This window comes from Lagopus muta, chromosome 24 (genome assembly GCF_023343835.1).
Source record: "Lagopus muta isolate bLagMut1 chromosome 24, bLagMut1 primary, whole genome shotgun sequence".
Taxonomy (NCBI): domain Eukaryota; kingdom Metazoa; phylum Chordata; class Aves; order Galliformes; family Phasianidae; genus Lagopus; species Lagopus muta.
The window spans coordinates 3745687-3763154 of record NC_064456.1 but is presented as its reverse complement, the minus strand read 5'-3'; the positions used below and the strand labels follow the sequence as shown (position 1 = coordinate 3763154).

Sequence of the window (17468 nt, the reverse complement as noted above, 5' to 3'; positions counted from 1 at the left end):
TTTACACAGAACTTTTTCTCTCCACTTCTCTTAAAACCTTTAAAAAGCAGTTGTGCAATAATTTATTTCAATCTTGCGTGCCAAGTTATTGTAATACCCAAACTATCTAGGGGTGAAGTGAAATGTAGATAAAGGAAGTTGAGTGTAGTAGGTTTCCTATACCATTTTCCAGTCTCTTTAAGTACAGGAGTACAACACATGCATTTGGGGGAGTCCTTTGCAGCACTCATTTGAGGCAGTTTTTACTCAACAAGCCTCACCTTGATGGCTTGCTGGCAAACAACCCTTCACTCAGCTGTGGCTGCACTGCATGGTGTGCTGATCTGGGGTAGGACTTCAAGATTCTACCTTCTGTCCAGGTACCTTTCCTGATAAATGAATGAGTCAGCGATGATCCTTGGCTTCATGTAATCCTTCAATTAATTTTATCTCCATGGCAATGCCTTACTCTGAAACTAAGCCACGCCTGTAGTTTGAGTAATCATGGTTGAGGGCAAAGGTTGTGCAGCCCTCAGGAGGGGCCTGCAGCCATGCTGCTCCCGGAAGGACGGGAAAAGGAGGATAGCATTCAGAGGCGCTGCTCAGCCCGAGGGCTGGGAGGCATTCCTGTCTGCCAGCAGCTTGGGGTGAGAAAGCTGCCATGAGGACTTTTGAGGAACAGACAGCATGTGTTGTGGAAGCCTTATTTGATGATCTCCTAAATGAGGATGAAGCCGATTTCCGATGCCTGCAGACAGACTCAGGAGGTGAGGCCTGCAGTTCAGTGCAGATCCTTCTTGCTGAGGATGCTGGAGAGATGTAAAGGCAGGAGGTGCAGCTTGGTGCCGGGTGTTGGGGTTTTTTTATCTTGTGATGAGCTCCGAGTTGTGCCCGTGCTGGGGGATAAGTTAAAGTGGGGTGGTGCTGTCAGAAGCCCACAGAGACCACAGCTGCAGCCTGCCTTGGTGGGACCTGGGGGCAAAGTCCCCATCAGCCCCCGCCTGGTTTCCTTCCTCTGGGGCAGATGGGTTGCACCAGGTGTGGGGTGTCCCTGTGGGCCTGCAGCTCCAGCCTGGGCAGCGGGGCAGGATGTGCTGCAGGAGAGCAGGGTGCACATTACTCTGTTGAAAGGTCCTGTTTTCAGTTCCTTATGGCTTTGTGAAGCTTGGAAATACTTCTGCTGAAGTTCTCGGTGACGGGTATCTCCTTCAGGCTGAACATTCAGAACAAAGAAAAGCAAAACCTTTTTGTCTCGGCATATTTTTATGGAAAATTTTTTAACAGAGGGAAAAAAAAAAAAAAAAAAAGCAATAACCCCACTTTAAGAAGCTGAGCTGAGAAGTTCTAATGCTTTTATGAGCCTGAAATCTGCGCAGTGTGCCTTTGAAAACCTTCCCAAGTTTGGATCGCTCTGTGGCTCTGTCTTCTTCCTCTCTTCTCTGCCTTGCTGTGCATTACACCCTAAGCCCTCAGCCTGCTCCCTCTTTTCCTTGTTTCAGGGTCTGTGCAGTCTGAGGAAGAGCCAAGTGGTTTTGACCCCGTTATTATTGCCAGTCGTCTGCGGCAGATTGGCGATCAGTGCAACATGGATTTTGAAAGGGTTTCCTCACAGGTTCTTCATGAAGTACTCATGGGGAAGGTAAAGGACACCTCATCCCGCCCGGCCCTGGGCTGCTCTTTGTTTGTAGGCCAGCCTGCAGCTCTTCTTGTATTGGAGAACAGCAAAAGCCTAGGGAGGAATGCACCTTGTGCTGTAGGAGGCAGAGATGCCTGAGGAAAAGGGACGTGGCAGCCAGCAGCCTGCCAGCAGGACCCACTCGGTTCTTTGCCTTTATCCAGATCACTGACCTCTCACAACTCTTCTCCTTGTCTCTTCCAAAGGAGCTGGCTGATTCCAAGACCTGGCACTGCACAGGCTGACCTGTTGTTGCAGGAGTTAAGATGCAGTTTAGGGCTGGTGAGGGGGCAAATGCTGTGTGTAAGAGAAAGACTGAAGAGGGGAGACGGTGTGCTCCAGGGAGCAGGGCTTCAGCTTGCCCAGAAGTCAGAGCCAGCACAGTTTTGGTGCGTGTTCTGCTTGTACTTCTAGTTTAAGGTTCTCTGCAGCTCTGGTTAAAGCTGTCCTGCCTAGGTCTGCAGACATGCTTCCCACTGCTCTCATTTGTACAAGCCATAGTAAGGAGAGAGCCCTGCCTTGGGCATCCTGTGCTGTGTGGGTACCACCAGGAGGCTGTGGGGGACACCTGCTTCAGTTGTGAATGCAGTAAATAAATACAATAATTTAACTGAATGTTGATTGAGAGCCAAGACTTGCTTATTACATTATCTCTTAAAAAGAAGAAGCTCAAACTGCCCTCTTGATGCTTGCAGATGGAGAAATTTGGGGCTGCTGTGGATTCTCTCTGCAAAAGGTGGAGTGACCAGAACCCTGAGCTGGTCTATGAGAGAGCTTTTCTCTCTGTTTCTGTGAAACTGATGATGTATATTCTTAAGAAAGGAGCTGCTAATGTCAATCCTGGTCACCTCGTAAAAGCGATTAATGAAAATGCTCAAGTGAAAAACTACATTGAGACCCGTGGAGGATGGGTAAGCATGTGAAGTTTGTGGTCCTGTGTGCCTGAGCACTGATGGCTCCATTCCTTTGTATCTCTGAGCTTTCCTATGTGCTGTTCTGCCTGGTGTCTGCTCTCAAACCCACTCATCAGCTAACACTGCAAGTAGCTGTGCAAACGGCTTTGCACAATGCCTTGGTGAAGATCTACTGAAGTCAGCACCAAACTTCCCATCTGCTTCTCTGCGTCAGGAGTTAATTCCTTATCACAGTGCCTTGGGAGCTAAGCTTGCTGCATTAGTTTGTAATCAAAGTACTGGGGATTATTCATACAAAAAGCACTTTCCTGCTCATGTGGCTCTATGGACACCACCTGGTGTGTTTTATCGGTGGAACAATGCAGTCAGGCTGGGAGAGGTCGCAGTGGAAGATGCCAAGCGTGCCTTGCCTTCCTGCATCTTTCCTGTTCTGCCAGCAACTTCAGACCCACCTGAAATCTTTCCTCTAAAATACACACAAGGGTTGGTTTTTTTGTTTGTTTGTTTCCAGGAGAAGTTGGACAACTGAGAGACAACCTTCCAGAATGTGAAGCTGGGATTTTCATTGATTTAACTGGGACAATTGCTTTTATATTTCTTCAGGAGATTGCTAGAAGAACTGTAATTTATAAAGAAATTCTGTATCACTACGAATAAAAAGGAATAAATGTTTGCTGTTATTTGTTTTTCTTCTTGCGTTTCTCATAAATGTGGCCATGAAAGTGGGCTTGGGATGCCACGACTTGGACAAGCGTCCCAACAGAGATCCCATACTGCTGTGTGTTCATGAGGCTCCAGGAGGCTCTCAGCAGTCGGAGCACCCAGGTGTGGGGCACCCAGCTCTGGCCCCCAGCTCCTGAGCCTCTTTGTCGCGCAGCCACGAGCACGCGTGGTTCTACATGGAGGCACTAGGGCCCAGAGCTGTGTTTTGTTTTGTTGTTTGGCCACGGTATCTGTTACGCACTAATTTCCTTTAAGGCTGATGATGAAGTCAGTAAACCACAGCCTGCAGCGAGTGCTCTGTGCGCTGGTGCTTTCCGCTGTGACTTGCACTTGACATGTTCGCTCCTGCTCTCGGCAGGCCAGCCTCGCTCCATCTCTTCCAGCATGGACCAAAGGGAAATCCTGCTGCAGAACCTGGAAAGAGCCCAGAGCAAGAAGCTCAACCAAGAAGCATTTGCAGATGAGTTTTTGGTAAGTTTGCTTTAAGGTACAGATCTGTGTTTGAATTTATTTAAAAGAAATCTGCTCGGTCAGCACTCCACAGATGGGAGATGAAGCTTCGCATGTGACAATAAGATTTTGAATGCATTTTAAAGCAAAAAGAGACGTGGGAGTTAATTAGAGTAAAAAGAATGTAAAGACAGAAGAGTAATCTAATGGTTTGCATTCAAAGTGAAACTGTTTGTTTTTTAAAATAATTTACCAAGTGCTTCCTGTTTTCTGCTGAGCGAATTCTCTTGTCTGGATACAGTTTCGGTTTGCCCTGTTGCTGCAGTGGGGACATGCTGAGGAGAGTGATAGTGCCGCTCTTCTCTGCTGCAATAGGCTGCATCTGTGATGTGTGCTCCTGTTGGGAAGCTCTAGTTGCTACGTGAGACAGTTCTTTGCTTTTTTTGTCTCACTAGAAGCCCCTCAGTCACACCGCCTGCAGAACAGGGCATGAGCGTTCAGATAGGTGCTTGTGAACCTGAGGTTGGTTGTGCCGTGGATGTATGGCACCCTGGCCAAGGCAGGAGGGCTGTGCTGACTGCTTCTGCAGCCTCCAGCACTGTGCTGCGTTACATGGAAGGCTCAGGCATTCATCTGGAATGAATGCATGTGCCTTAATATCTGCTAGTGCTCCTGCCTCCTCCTGGAAGCAAATTTCTTATTTCTTAAAGGCAAAACTAGCAGAAATTGCTGGTGGCTCTTGTCTTCCCCAACGTTCTGCAGTATCTGGCTGGTGAAAATCTGTGCAGTATCCAGGTCTGCTAGCTCTCTGCCAGCCTTGTGGTTGTTTGGCTGGGAGGGGTGAGCCTCAGATGGTAATGCACAGTCCTGTGCTGATGGCTGGTGATGGCTCCTGGTGGGTTGGTGGGAGAGTCTGGGCTGCTCCAAGCACTGCTCAGCTTCAGAAGACATAGGGAAGGGCTAAACTAGCGCATCTGTAAGGCCTGAGATGTCTCAGACAAATACCAGGACAAACACTGGCCCCTACATCTCCCCCAAGGGCTGTGCCAGGCAGCAAGTCTGGGGGCTGCTCATCAAGCCCGTGAGATCCAGCCCTGCTCTGATGCGCCAGTGAAATCTTCACTTCAAACACTTGGGAAAAGCTTAGTGCTCTACTTCCAGCTGTCTGGGCTGGAGGGAAGTGATTAATCTGAGCCTGCAGTAACAGTCGGTTGTTCCACGGAACAAAGCACTGTCACAGGCTGCTGGATTTTCCCCCTTGCTGGGCTGGGGCAGGGCTGCGAGGCAGCAGGGGTGGTGAGCCTGGTGTGTGTGGTTCCAGCAGCCCAGTGCAGCCTCTGTTCTGATGGTAGCATGTAGGGGAGGTCAGGGCTGCTTTTCCTCTGGGACTGGGGAGAAATCTTCCCTGAATGCCCTGAGCTGTTGGCCACTTTTGCAAGCACAGATAATTGGAATGAACTGTGCTCCAAACTTGGGATAAATGTTGGATCCGTGCTGCTGCCTCCCCTCTCTGTGTGAACAAGAGCATATTGTGGTCATATTGCTGGAAATGATAGAGCTTTTCTGTTTGAGTCTCTGTTTTCTGTGCGTACAGTCCTACTGCTCCCACTTGCTTTCTCATATGCAGTCATTTTCCAGCAGTCCTAACTCAGTTCACGCAGGGACAGAAATAAAGCGATTTGGAACCATGAGGACCGGCCCAGTGCTGAGTGGCTGTATTCCTTGGTATCCAAACTGGGAAGAGGGGGCTATGCTGGAAGGATGGTTGGGGATGCTGGGGAAGGTTACTTATTGAACCCCCAAATCAGTGCCTGAAGCTTTGGGTCCCTACTGCCATTCCTGCCCATGTGCTGCCATTGGAGCATGTTGCCTCACAGAATCACAGATGGCCAGGGTTGGAAGGGACCTCAAGGATCACGAAGCTCCAACCCCCTGCCACACACAGGGCCACCAACCTCCACATTTCACACCAGCCCAGGCTGCCCAGGGCCCCATCCAACCTGGCCTTGAACACCTCCAGGGATGGACGGGGCATCACAGCCTCTCTGGGCAGCTGTTCCAGCACCTCACCACTCTCATAGCAAAGAACTTCCCCCTGACATCCAGCCTCAATCTTTCCTCCCTCAACTTCAAACCATTTCCCCTTGTCCTGCTGTTATCTCCCCCTGCAAAGAGTTGATTCCCCTCCTGTTTGTAGGCTCCCTTTAGGTACTGCAGGCTGCAATGAGGTCACCCCGCAGCCTTCTTTTCTCCAGGCTGAACAAGCCCAGCTCCCTCAGCCTGTCTTTTTGGGGAGGTGCTGCAGCCCCCTGATCATCTTTGTGACTCCTCTGGACCCTCCGAGTGCTCCAGCACACACCAGCAGCACAGCACAGCCATCTCCTCCACCCATTTGATCACAGAGCTATTTCGGCTCGGTGACCCCAGGACCAGTATGTTTTTCCTGTGAGCAGTGAAGCTGAACCATTGTTTCCACTTCCTGCTATAACTCACGTGGGTGACTGTGAAGTGTGTGCAAGGCACGAGATGCTCCACCACCTCACAGCTCAGGTGTGTCAGCGGTCCTTTCCTGCTTCTCTTCAGCCCTTTTGCATCATTCTTTCACCAAGGCACAGAGTGCTGAGGATTTTCTTTTGTAAATCTGCTTCTGTGGACCCAGTGATGACGTTGGAGAGAAGTTCTCTGAAGGCATTGCTCTACGTGCTTGGAAGGGCCTTCAGAGTGTCAGACTGCAGAGATACCAGCTACAGAAATGGTCTTTTCTTTTAAATCGCAGCTATCCCTTGATGGCAAGAAAGAATACAGCAAGAATGGTGCTTTCAAAGCCAGTGGCAATGAACGGTGTGTGTAATTTACAGGCTGATATCAAGGAAATTAAATTCTACACTTAATAAGCGAAAATACGCTCGAACTCTCCAGGAGTGCATAAGCTTTGTACTGGCAGTGAAAGAGATCAGAGATTCACATCTCTCAGAGCCTCTCCTAGGAATCCTCCTCCTTTCTCTCTCATCACTGTATACAACTGCTTCACTCTGATTTCTTGTGCCTCTTTAATTGCCTGTGCATTGCTGTTTGCAACTGCAAATAAGAACATTTTTACCAAAGTGAGAAGAGTCGATTACTTCATCTGTCTTTTCTGATGTCGTTTGTTGGAGGTACTTTCATACTGTTACTCCTATCGATGCTTTCTATACTACACTCACTTGTGAGGGTGATGCTTTACGTGCTGTATGAATGCATCCCCTCCCTTCAGAAGCCCACATGCCCCCACCTCCCATGGCCTCATACACATTTTCCACTCTGGGTCTCTTAGGTGGCTTCTGCTTCTATTCTTGGTCTGAGTACTTTGAGAAAAGCCTCTCCGAAAAGAACTAATGGTGTAAATTTTGCTTTGTGGTGGTGAGCCTGACCCCCAGAGACCTTCACACGTGCTATCTAGTAGTGCTGTACATTTGCACATTTGCTGTAACTTCTTCCATTCTTTTACCGCAGAAGCTGAAAAGGCAGTCAACAAAATATAGGTCGGATAAGATCTACCCTACAGCGACAGCTGAGTGCCCAGAGAACATCAAGAAGAACAGATACAAAGACATCTTGCCCTGTAGGTTGGAGATTGCAAGTGTTACTGTTCAGGCTTCCCTTCTATGCTGTGCGAGAGCCAGAGGGGCTCAGTGCCACAGGAGACATACATTAACATTGCTGCTACTTCTCCTGCTTTTGTGCCTGCAGATGACCACAGCAGAGTGGAGCTATCCCTAATCACATCAGATACAGATTCTCATTACATCAATGCCAACTTTATCAAGGTATTGCTTCTTTCACAGTGCTCTACAGTTTAAACGTGTTTGCAGGCTGCTGGAGCTCCCGGCCACCCCACACCATGAGGAGCAGGTCCTGTAGCTGTGGCTACAAGCAGACGATGCGGTTGGTAGCTGCCATGCTGTGCAATGAGGCCAAAAGATGTAGAGGTTCTGCACGGTGAGCCCTTCAGGAGCAGCACAGAGGCACCAGGCCCAGCACCACACACCTACTGGGTTAGAAGCTTGCGGCTTGCAGCCCCCGCTTCCTGCCAGGCTGGGGGACGGCACAAAACTGCCTGTGGCCAGGCTGGCCTGCCCGAAACCAGGGTGCTGATGGCCGGAAGCTGAGCAGCTCTGCTCAGCTCTGCAGTGAGCAGCAGGAAAGTCACTGCAGGCTCCTCTGGCAGCTCTGGGTGCTAGGACAGATGTTGCTTCCAGCCCAGCCTCCTGGCTCTGACTCTGCCTGTGGGACATCTTCACAGCTTGGCTTCTGATTGCTTCATTTAATTTAGGCGCCTAAAATGTAATGTATAGAAGCCCCCCTTTTTGACCTCATAGGGTAGAAGTAGGATTCGGAAAGAGATGATTTTTATTTCTGTTGGTGAGCTGTGCAAATGTATCTCCATGTCCGATTTAAACAGGGAGTCTATGGGCCGAGAGCATACATTGCAACCCAGGGTCCTCTCCCCACCACTGTCACTGACTTTTGGAGGATGATTTGGGAGTATGAAGTCCTGGTAAGATGCGGATTCATGTTTGTTTGTTTTATTGTATTAAAAGTTGTCTTTAAAAGCAACTAGAATTCCTTTGTGACTGAAGAGATGGTGGTAGCACCAGGGCAGCACTCAGGTGCTCTGTGTGACCCGTGTCCTTCCTGTGAGCTGGGATGTTGCTGCTCCTGCTGCCCTCCTGCTGCATCCAGCTCTGTGCTGGGAAGGTCTGGAGCTGTGGGTGGTGTCCTGAGTTTGCTTTGTCTGACACTGGGGGTGGCAGTCCACATACCTCCTTTGCGGCTAATGAGCAGCCCCAGACAACAGGACTGATTTCTCTGCCTGGATAAAAAAAACTCTTCTAACAAACCTTCTTTCTGCAGATCGTGGTCATGGCCTGCATGGAGTTTGAAATGGGAAAGGTGAGTAACATACTGAGTTGGTTGTGTTGCAGCAGGGCCAGAACAAGGTTTTTATTAAATCTCACTGGGGACAGCAAGTTTCCATTTGATACAAATGGTTCCTTGAGTCTCCTGTGGCAAATCCTCAAACCATCTCCAGTAACGTAACCAGCCTTGCTGGCAGGGAAACAAGCCTAGCTCCTGCCTGAGGATTCCAGCGATGGGGCGGGCAGAGGTTGGTCAGCAGCAGCAGCAACAGCACAGCCTGCTGCACCTGCTGGGCAAAGAGATGGGAGGTGCTTCGTGTGGGCAGCAATGAATAACCAGACATTTGCTTCTTGCAACAGAAAAAATGTGAGCGGTACTGGGCAGAGGTGGGCGACCCCTCCCTGCAGTGCGGCCCCTTTTCCGTCACCTGTGTGAGTAAAGCACCTTCACACCACACACAGCACGTGCACTGCAAACTGCTGCCATCTGCAGAAAATGTGACTCTAATTATTGTTCTGCAGGAAGCTGAAGAAAAGAAAAATGAATACGTGATCAGGACTTTAAAAGTGACCCTGAATGAAGTAAGTAGGAAAGTCAAGGCAGGAAAAGTATCTTGGGTGGCTTAATTATAGAAATAATATTAAAATGCATTGCACTTTGCAGAAAGTTCTGTGCTCCTGGGCGTGGGGGTTTAGATTCAGCAGTAGCTGAAGGAATTATGAGACTGGAGGAATTATGAGACTAAAAAAACAATTAACTCAAACTTTGATGTCTGAAACTGACAGTTGTAACAAATTAGATCATGGGTAAGCCAGGCTAAAAGGCAGTACGGAGAACCCCATAAGGTGGCAAGGTGTCCCTTGGAGCAAGAGCAGCTACAAATTGCACTTGCAGCTTGCAGCCTCTGCTCGTCAATAGAGCACAGAATTAGAGGTGGCTCAGTACACCAGCTCACCTCACTGTGCTGATGGCCACTCGGTGTCCTGCCAGCTGTTCTCTCCCCCCGCAGGCAGCGCGCACCATCCACCAATTCCACTACCAGAACTGGCCTGACCACGACATTCCCTCTTCCATTGACCCCATTCTGGAGCTCATTGGCGAGGTTCGCTGCTACCAGCCAGATGACAGCATCCCCATCTGCATCCACTGCAGGTGAGTGTGCGCAGGGCAGGATGTGCCCCGTGCCTCCCTGGCTTCCCCACAGGGATGGGTGCTGCAGTCTGTGGGCTGTGCTGTCTGTGGCGTGGGATGCAAGGCTGCCAGCTTTTCTTAATACCTTTGTTGGAGAATATAGCCTGCCCAACTCTGATCTCTGCAAGCAACCCTTCTGTGACTCTCGTTGCAGTGCTGGCTGTGGGAGAACAGGAGCTGTTTGTGCCATTGACTACACATGGAAGCTGCTGAAGGATGGGGTAGGTGTCATCCCCCCCCATGTGTACTCACCACTCTTGTGCTGCCCATTGTTGTTGCTGCACTCTCTTCCCTCTGCAGCCTGGTGCAAACAGCAGCACTGCGGTGCAGCTGTGCAGGCAGGTTGGAGACCTTCCTGCTACTGCTGCTCTTGGCTTGGACTTCAGCTTGCAGGGCTTGGCTTGGCACTGGCCTTCAATCTTCAATACAAGTTTACTACTATTTGTCTCTCCACACTTCAGTATCAGACCTACTCTCATTTTCAAGTCTTAATAATTTCTCTTTCTTGCAAGATTGTTCCAGTGAACTTCAGTATATTCAGTCTGATCCAGGAGATGCGCACACAAAGGCCTTCGATAGTGCAGACCAAGGTATGCCCAGGAAATTCTGTCCACTAGTATACACACAGAACTGAAACCTCAGTACCACCCAGGAGGACTCACAGCAAGGAAGCACAGAAAGGCTGTGGGGCTGGGAGGGGGTGTGCAGTTGTTCTGTAAGGTCCATTTTCTGAGCGGAAGAATGATTTTGCAGAAATGAATTTCTGACCACTTCTCTGTAGACAGCTGGGACAGTTTGGTGCTTGCAGAGACGTTTTTTGAATGCTTATGCTATGAAACAAGTGACCATCCGGGAAACAAAGTGGAAACTCTTCTCAAGTGAGGCCGATTGAAGAGGAAGCTCGGTGCAGAACAGCGCTGGGCGCAGCTGACAAAAAAAAACAACAAATGCTTTGGTCTCAACCCTGTGGAAACTGCAGCTTCTACTTCTTCTGAGAACTCGTCCTGCCACCAGACCACAAAGTGGCAGCTTCTCACAGGGGCTGATGTTTGATTGTGGTGATAGGTGACCACTGGTGACACGTACTGCAGGTGCTGGCTTTCACATCTCTTTCATTTGTTGAATGCAGGAGCAGTACAAGCTGGTTTACAATGCCGTCATTGAGCTCTTCAAAAGGCAGATTGAAGCACTGGATGCCCAGGAAGATTCTGCTTCTCTACAGGTAAAAGGACAAATGTCACCAAGACAAATGCTCAGCCTCTTGCAGCCTGAGGCACACCAGGTTTAATCTTGATTCCTACTGCAGAATGTATAAGGTAAATAAGCCACATTTTGCCCTATTCGTTCATAATTACATTGTAACAGAAGCCTCCAACCTATGGAAGCACTTATGCGGCCCCTGGTTCCTTACCTGCCATTTCATCTTGTGAAGTATTTCAAATCTCATGCACCTCTGAGAGAACATGCTCCTGGTATGGAGTTCTGTAAACAGGAACAGCCCAAACACCAACAGCTTCTCCTAATTCTCTGTCTGGTAATGCAGCATAAGCATTACCTTGACGCTGTAGCTGTTTGCAGTCTTGTAGGAATGAAGAAGTTAAGAATTGCCACTCTTAAGTAAGCTTATATTGCCAAAGGTGCTGTCTAAAGCATGTGGATCAGGATCTCATGATGGGATTCACATCTCAGTTTTCCCATAGTATTCACCAGAGCTGAGTGGGAGAATTGCTAGAAAGCACCTTCTGCGTGTGTAGTGATGGTCAGTAAGCAAAGGAGATGCAGGGCTAGATTGACACAAAATGCAGAGAATGGTGCAAGTCTGGATGTGGCTTTGGAGATGTTGGCCAAAGCTCCCACCTGCCTGAAGCTCAGTGCCTTCTGAAAGCTCCTCAGGGAGCACGGGTGACAGTCACACGCCAAAGCATCACAGATGAAATCAGCACCTGCACAGCATGGCTGAATGGCACTGAGGGTCTTAAGCAGAGCTCAGGCAATTCTGCAGGTGTTTGACACAGCTGGATCATTGTCTGGCCCTTGGCACTCTCATCTCAGAAAGGTGTGGTCAGGAAGAGCTGTTCAGGATGATCTGCCCTCAATATTCAGTGCCAAATTGGTGTTTTCATTCTGGTGTTTGTCATTCCCAAACTCCATTTAATCATTAAAAGTAGTTGGCAGAAATTCTGTCTCCTGAAATTGCATTTTTGTGCTCTTTGTATCCTTTTTCTTCATTCTCTTGCTTTCTTTCATCAGGTTCTAACAAGGCATCCTGAACCCAAGCCACTGCTGAGCCCTGTGGAAGATATTTATTCTCTGAGTAGTTTGCTAACCTGGTAAGGTCACCACCCAAGTGTCCCTCGTATTTTCTATTACCCCTATTATTTCAGGAAGATGCACTTTTCGTGTGTATTTTGTGGAATCATAGAATCATCAAGATTGGAATACACCACTAAGATTGCAAAAAGGTCCTCCTGTGTTCATCATTTAATGGTGGCCAAACAGGGCTTTCCTGTCACTCCACGCTGAACCAGGCGGGCTCTGTGCTCCCAGAGGACAGATCTGCCCTTACAAGCAATGCTCCGGGGCCTTGTTAATAGGCTAACAGATTCCTGAGTGCTCGACACCTCTGACATCATGCTGCCATGCTTTGTTGCAGCTCGGGACGAGAGGACCACGATGAGCACCAACACCTTCCTCCACTGGTACAAAATGAAGCGCCACTGACATCCCTGTCTGCCACAGCAGCACGGGGCAGCTCTGGGGACACAGGCCCTTCCATCAGACCAGCGGTCTCTGTCGGCACTCTGAATGTTAGCGGCACCAGACACGCAGCTGCTGTCAAGATGTGGGGTGCAGGAGAAGCCCTGCAGAAGCACCGCAGTTTGCAGTTCAGCAGCAGGTCCTCTGAGCAGCTGCTGCTGGACCTGGAGCTGCAGGGAACAGGCAGGAAAGGGGCCCATGGCAAAGTACCTCTGGCACGGACCACATTGATACCTTTTGTGCTGGCACAGCAAAGAGAAGTCTGGCCTTGTGATGGAGGGAATGCAAAACCCACTTCGAATTCTCAGTCACCAAATGCCTGTTGTTCAGGCTTCCAGGTGAAGGAGCAGGATGTACTTTCCTTTTCTCCTGCTGAGATGAACCACTCAAGCCAAATAGCAGACGGTCCCCCTGGCCACAGGAACTGCAGGCAGTGTCCTTACCCTTACTGTTGTTCAGCAGAAGACCCCTACTTCTCTTCACTCTCCCCAGAAGAGCTGCCATCCCCAGAGCCACCTGTTGGGCAGGATGCACTGGGCCCTCCTTGCACAGTGCCCACCGCCCCACTGCTCTGGCCTGCATCCCACCACGCTGCCCAGCCAAGCACTGGGAGGACATCCTCTCTGAGTAAGTGCTGTGGGTGATGAGAGCAGTCCTTCAGCATCTGGCAGTGCCTGGGGAGGGCCTCACGAGGTTTCATCCCACCTTACTTCAGGATTTGGTGCACAAGTCTTCTCACTATTCAGATACCAGAGGCGCTGGGGAACTTATAGGAGCTGCAGTGCAATCAAGCAGCAGTGGTGCTGCGCACTGAGGGACTGTGAGTGAGGGGGCATGCAGTAACACCCTGTGCCATAGAGCTCTTTGTCAGAGCTGCTGGGAGGGCACCTGGGGCACACATCCAGCAGCAGGTGAGAGGAGCTGAGTACTATTTGGATTCTAGGCACAGCTCAGAGAGGTTTATGATAATCTCTGGTGGTCAGCTGGGTGGAGCAGCCTCTGCACAGGTCTGCAGTTCTGTGGTGCCATGCAGTAACCAGCCCACATTTCCTCCATTAGACATCCTGCCCCAGACAGATGATGACGATCCTCCACCCCTGCCAGAGCGAACTCCTGAGTCCTTTATTGTGGCCAGTGAATCAGGTAAGTGCATTTAGCAGTGCAGGGACTGACATCTGCTCTGAGGGCACTTCTCAGCTTCTGGGGGATCAAAGCAGTGCCTTTGCTCCGTCTGCCTGGGATGAGAAATGTCACCTTGTTTTGTCTCCAGCAGAACTTCCCCTGGCCACCTCAGACTTTCAGTTTCCACCTATACACGAAAATACTGGAACCTCCTTGGAGCAGAGTAGTGTGTCTCCCTCAGTGACGTTTAATGACTCAATGAGACTGAGACCAAGTAAGGTAAATAAGTGCCATTTTATCTCTTCTCCAGCACTGTCACTGTGTCAATTTCCTTATATGCTATCCTTGTTTTTCATTTCCAGAGTTTAAAGCTTCGGAACCCACACTCAGGTACAAGTTTTATGCTGGGGTAACAAGCATTGGGTACAAGGTCTATTTTTAATAGAACCTGCTTTAAATTATGCCAGATTTAGTAAATGTCACTAGGAACAATGCTCTGTCCAACAGAAATTTTCTGCAATAAAATAGATCTACACAGTTCTGCAGCCAGATGAACTCGTAGTTTTGAATTTCCTCATCAGCCCCTGCATCACTGGCTGTATTTCATGATGACATCCCTTGCAGCCTCCTCAGGCTAAGGGTTGTCACGTCCTCTTACTGCATGTTTTGTGTTTCCTTTGACACAATGGAGATACACAGGATAGAGTTCTGCAGTCGCAGTGAGCAGATACATGCATTTTCAAAGCAGGTACACAACCCTCCTGCCTTTGCTTTCTCAGAAACAAACCGGGATCGCTCCAGCTCTCCTCCCCCACTTCCTGAAAGAACCCCGGAGTCGTTCGTTCTCGCTGATGGAGAAAGTAAGTGATGATTTATTTTCCCAGCATTTACTGAGATTCATACTTGCATCTCACCCTGTAATAACAGTGGCCCATTTGTTCCAAATATTACCAACAGACTGAACTATAGGAGAGGTAAGCAGATACAAAGGAAGCAATTCCCTGTTGGGAATTCCTGCAGCTGCTGCGTTAGAGAAATCAAAAAGCAGCAACAAAGCACTGAGAAAAGAACAGAGAGGATTCATGAATGACCACAGAAAGTGTTCTGCTGTATGTTCCCAGGTCTGCAGCTTCCTGGAAGAAGTTCTACAGCTAGTTCTTGGGACTTGAGTAATGGAGCTTCTGAAACATCATCAAAAGAGCCTGTGAAATGTTTCAGGAGAAGCAAGGTAAGCAAACAAACAAACCAGAAGCACCTGCACAAAAGCTACAGGTGAAGGACATGGTGAGAAGAGGCTTTTCTAGCAAGAGCTACTGTTGCTTTCCGACTCCTAACCTAAAAACAGCAAGCTTTGAGAGCACTCCTCAGTTTAAAGCAAGGAAACAAGTCTAATAATAATGCTGTGCTGTAGAATTGTAGACACAACCTGTGTCCAAAAGGAACAGAGCCACACATTCATGGCTGTGAATGGCTCTGTCTCAGCATTCATAAGCACCAGTTCTTCTGGAAAAAACTGCTTGAGTGGAGTCTCAATTCCCATGTAGGATGGATTCTGTTCATCACCATGGCTCCAGTTAATGATCCTCATAAGAAATTGTACTTTGGGATGTTATGATTGAGCAGAAAAGCATTTGAGGAAAACAGTAAACTTGCTACTTTTTTTTTTTTTTTTTTAACAAAGCTTTTTTTTTTTCTTTTTGCAGAGCTTGAAAATATTCAAAAACGTGAGAAAAAGTAAGTCATTCAGAATAACCTCAATGATTTTATCATTCCATCACATGCTCTCAACGTGGCAGAGAGCGGAACTGTGGGGAATGCGATTGACCTGAGCCCCATTCTGGATTCTGCCTCACCTATCTGGAGCATAAATGAGGATTTTCTCATGAAGTTCCCTTTGATCTAAACTTAAAGTTTATCTTGAAAACAGGGCTGCTAAAAACTGTTCAAAGCACTGCTGAGCAAACGTTTTTCCAACAGACAGCACTGCAGTAGCACATTCACTCCCTACTATGAGCAAATAACTCAACCCTTTACAAGGGAAGATAACAGCAGGACAAGGGGGAATGGTTTGAAGTTGAGGGAGGGAAGATTTCAGTTGGATGTCAGGGGGAAGTTCTTTGCTGTGAGAGTGGTGAGGTGCTGGAACAGCTGCCCAGAGAGGCTGTGATGCCCTGTCCATCCCTGGAGGTGTTCAAGGCCAGGTTGGATGGGGCTCTGAGCAATGTGGAGGTTGGCAGCTCTGCTTGTGGGAGTGGGGTTGGAGCTGATGATCCTTGAGGTCCTTTGCGATTCTATAACTCTACAGAATAATGTCTTAAAAAATGTGCAGCATTTGAGCAGCAGTAACGCAGAAAGTACTTTATATGGACTGCAGCTGTATGTGTGGCAGTGTGCTCTCCTGTAGGGCTGTGAAAACCCAGTTCTTCAGGGGGTTATGATGGTCACTAACTGTGTCAGTACAATTTTGTGCTTCCAGGCGTCTGTACTGCATCTTCACTGACAAAACCATCAGAATCTGCACCTTCAAATCATCTGAGCTCTTTCTTTAATTTTGGTATGTATTCATGTCGTAGCGGGAGGATTTGTTGCTAACTACAGTGTCAGACTGTATTTGTAGTTTTTGTACCAGCTGAATGCAGGCTGTTGCTTCAAGTAAACGACGTTTTAAATTCTGGGAGAATTTAAATTACAAGTGTTTTGAAAAACCCCGTTGCTTTAGGAAATTACACAGTCCGTATCTGTAAGATGCTACATTTGTTGCATTTTATTTTATTTTTTCCTAGGCTTTGCGAGTCGATTTTCAAAACCGAAAGGATCAAGAAACCCACCACCAGCATGGAACATTTAGGTAAACCTCATAGATTTGGTGTCATAGAGGTGTGAATACCTTCTGATATGCCACGAGTGCTCACTTCAGGAAGGTTTCCATCAACATGAACACACAAAACGTGTCGCATGATATCTGCAGATGAGGCACTACTCGCACGTTCTTCAGCTGAAGATCTGAAGTACAGGAGCACACGTAACTACCGGCAGCTGAGCGCTTTCAGTTAAATCACAACGGGGTGGACATCAAACCCAGGAACGGATATTTCATCCTATCGAGTCATCAATTTTTGTTGCGTTTTGGGGTGTTTACTTCAGAACAGTAGATTTGAGCTTTCTAAAACAAAACACTGAACTGTGAGTGATTCCAGTGAGTGCTGCTGAATGGTACAGAGGTCCAAGGAGGGACCGAACCACCACAAGGAGCTGAGACCTGCAGACGCCGTGTCACTGTTTCCTTCTGTGTTTCCATCACTTGAACTGAAAGGGAATTAGTATCTCAAACTGTATTTTTCCCCTCACATTTAACGTTCTTTTTTCTCATCTGAATCAGATTATTTTTCCTGTTTTTCGGTTAACAAAGATACTGCAGGACTGCGAAACCTGCAGCCCTCACTATACGAAAACCCACACAGCGATCCCAGTGCCCACAACTGACACCCATTTGTATTTAATATTTTTACGACGCGGGAAACTCAGCCAGATCCAAATTCGGGGATGGCTTATTTAATCTAGGAAGTATTTTATGATGTGTGACAAATGCTGTGTAAATAAATAAAGTTTATTTATGGGCCGGGAATTCACCCGCGCACACAACACCGCAAGAGCGCCTCTGAGGAACCGCCGCCTTCCCGCCCTCCGCGCGCCGCCCGCTACACCCACTAACGCAGTGGCGGGCACGTGACCCCATCACATGACGCACGGCCGCCCCG

General features: G+C 48.5%; 2 protein-coding genes across 4 annotated transcripts; both read left to right on the top strand.

The window, feature by feature from the left end:
* Nucleotides 1-28: 28 nt before the first annotated feature.
* Nucleotides 29-3236, top strand: BCL2L15 (BCL2 like 15). Its single transcript, XM_048926171.1, has 4 exons — nucleotides 29-746; nucleotides 1479-1618; nucleotides 2350-2565; nucleotides 3080-3236. Exons 1-4 carry the CDS (start codon nucleotides 641-643, stop codon nucleotides 3095-3097), a joined length of 480 nt encoding a protein of 159 aa, XP_048782128.1. The 5' UTR covers nucleotides 29-640; the 3' UTR covers nucleotides 3098-3236.
* Nucleotides 3237-3586: 350 nt separating this feature from the next.
* PTPN22 (protein tyrosine phosphatase non-receptor type 22) lies at nucleotides 3587-17367 on the top strand. 3 transcript variants are annotated; one of them, XM_048925745.1, is made up of 22 exons: nucleotides 3587-3762; nucleotides 7234-7342; nucleotides 7471-7547; nucleotides 8183-8278; nucleotides 8635-8673; nucleotides 9000-9071; nucleotides 9162-9221; nucleotides 9650-9792; nucleotides 9986-10052; nucleotides 10344-10421; nucleotides 10961-11053; nucleotides 12082-12161; nucleotides 12485-13215; nucleotides 13648-13731; nucleotides 13859-13989; nucleotides 14073-14100; nucleotides 14490-14570; nucleotides 14832-14938; nucleotides 15414-15444; nucleotides 16187-16264; nucleotides 16494-16558; nucleotides 16679-17367. In XM_048925745.1, exons 1-21 carry the CDS (start codon nucleotides 3676-3678, stop codon nucleotides 16556-16558), a joined length of 2337 nt encoding a protein of 778 aa, XP_048781702.1. In that variant the 5' UTR covers nucleotides 3587-3675; the 3' UTR covers nucleotides 16679-17367. The 3 variants fall into 3 exon arrangements, with proteins under 3 accessions (XP_048781702.1, XP_048781703.1, XP_048781704.1); XM_048925746.1 differs by having other exon boundaries at nucleotides 13862-13989; nucleotides 16494-17367; XM_048925747.1 differs by lacking the exon at nucleotides 8635-8673 and having other exon boundaries at nucleotides 16494-17367.
* Nucleotides 17368-17468: the final 101 nt, after the last annotated feature.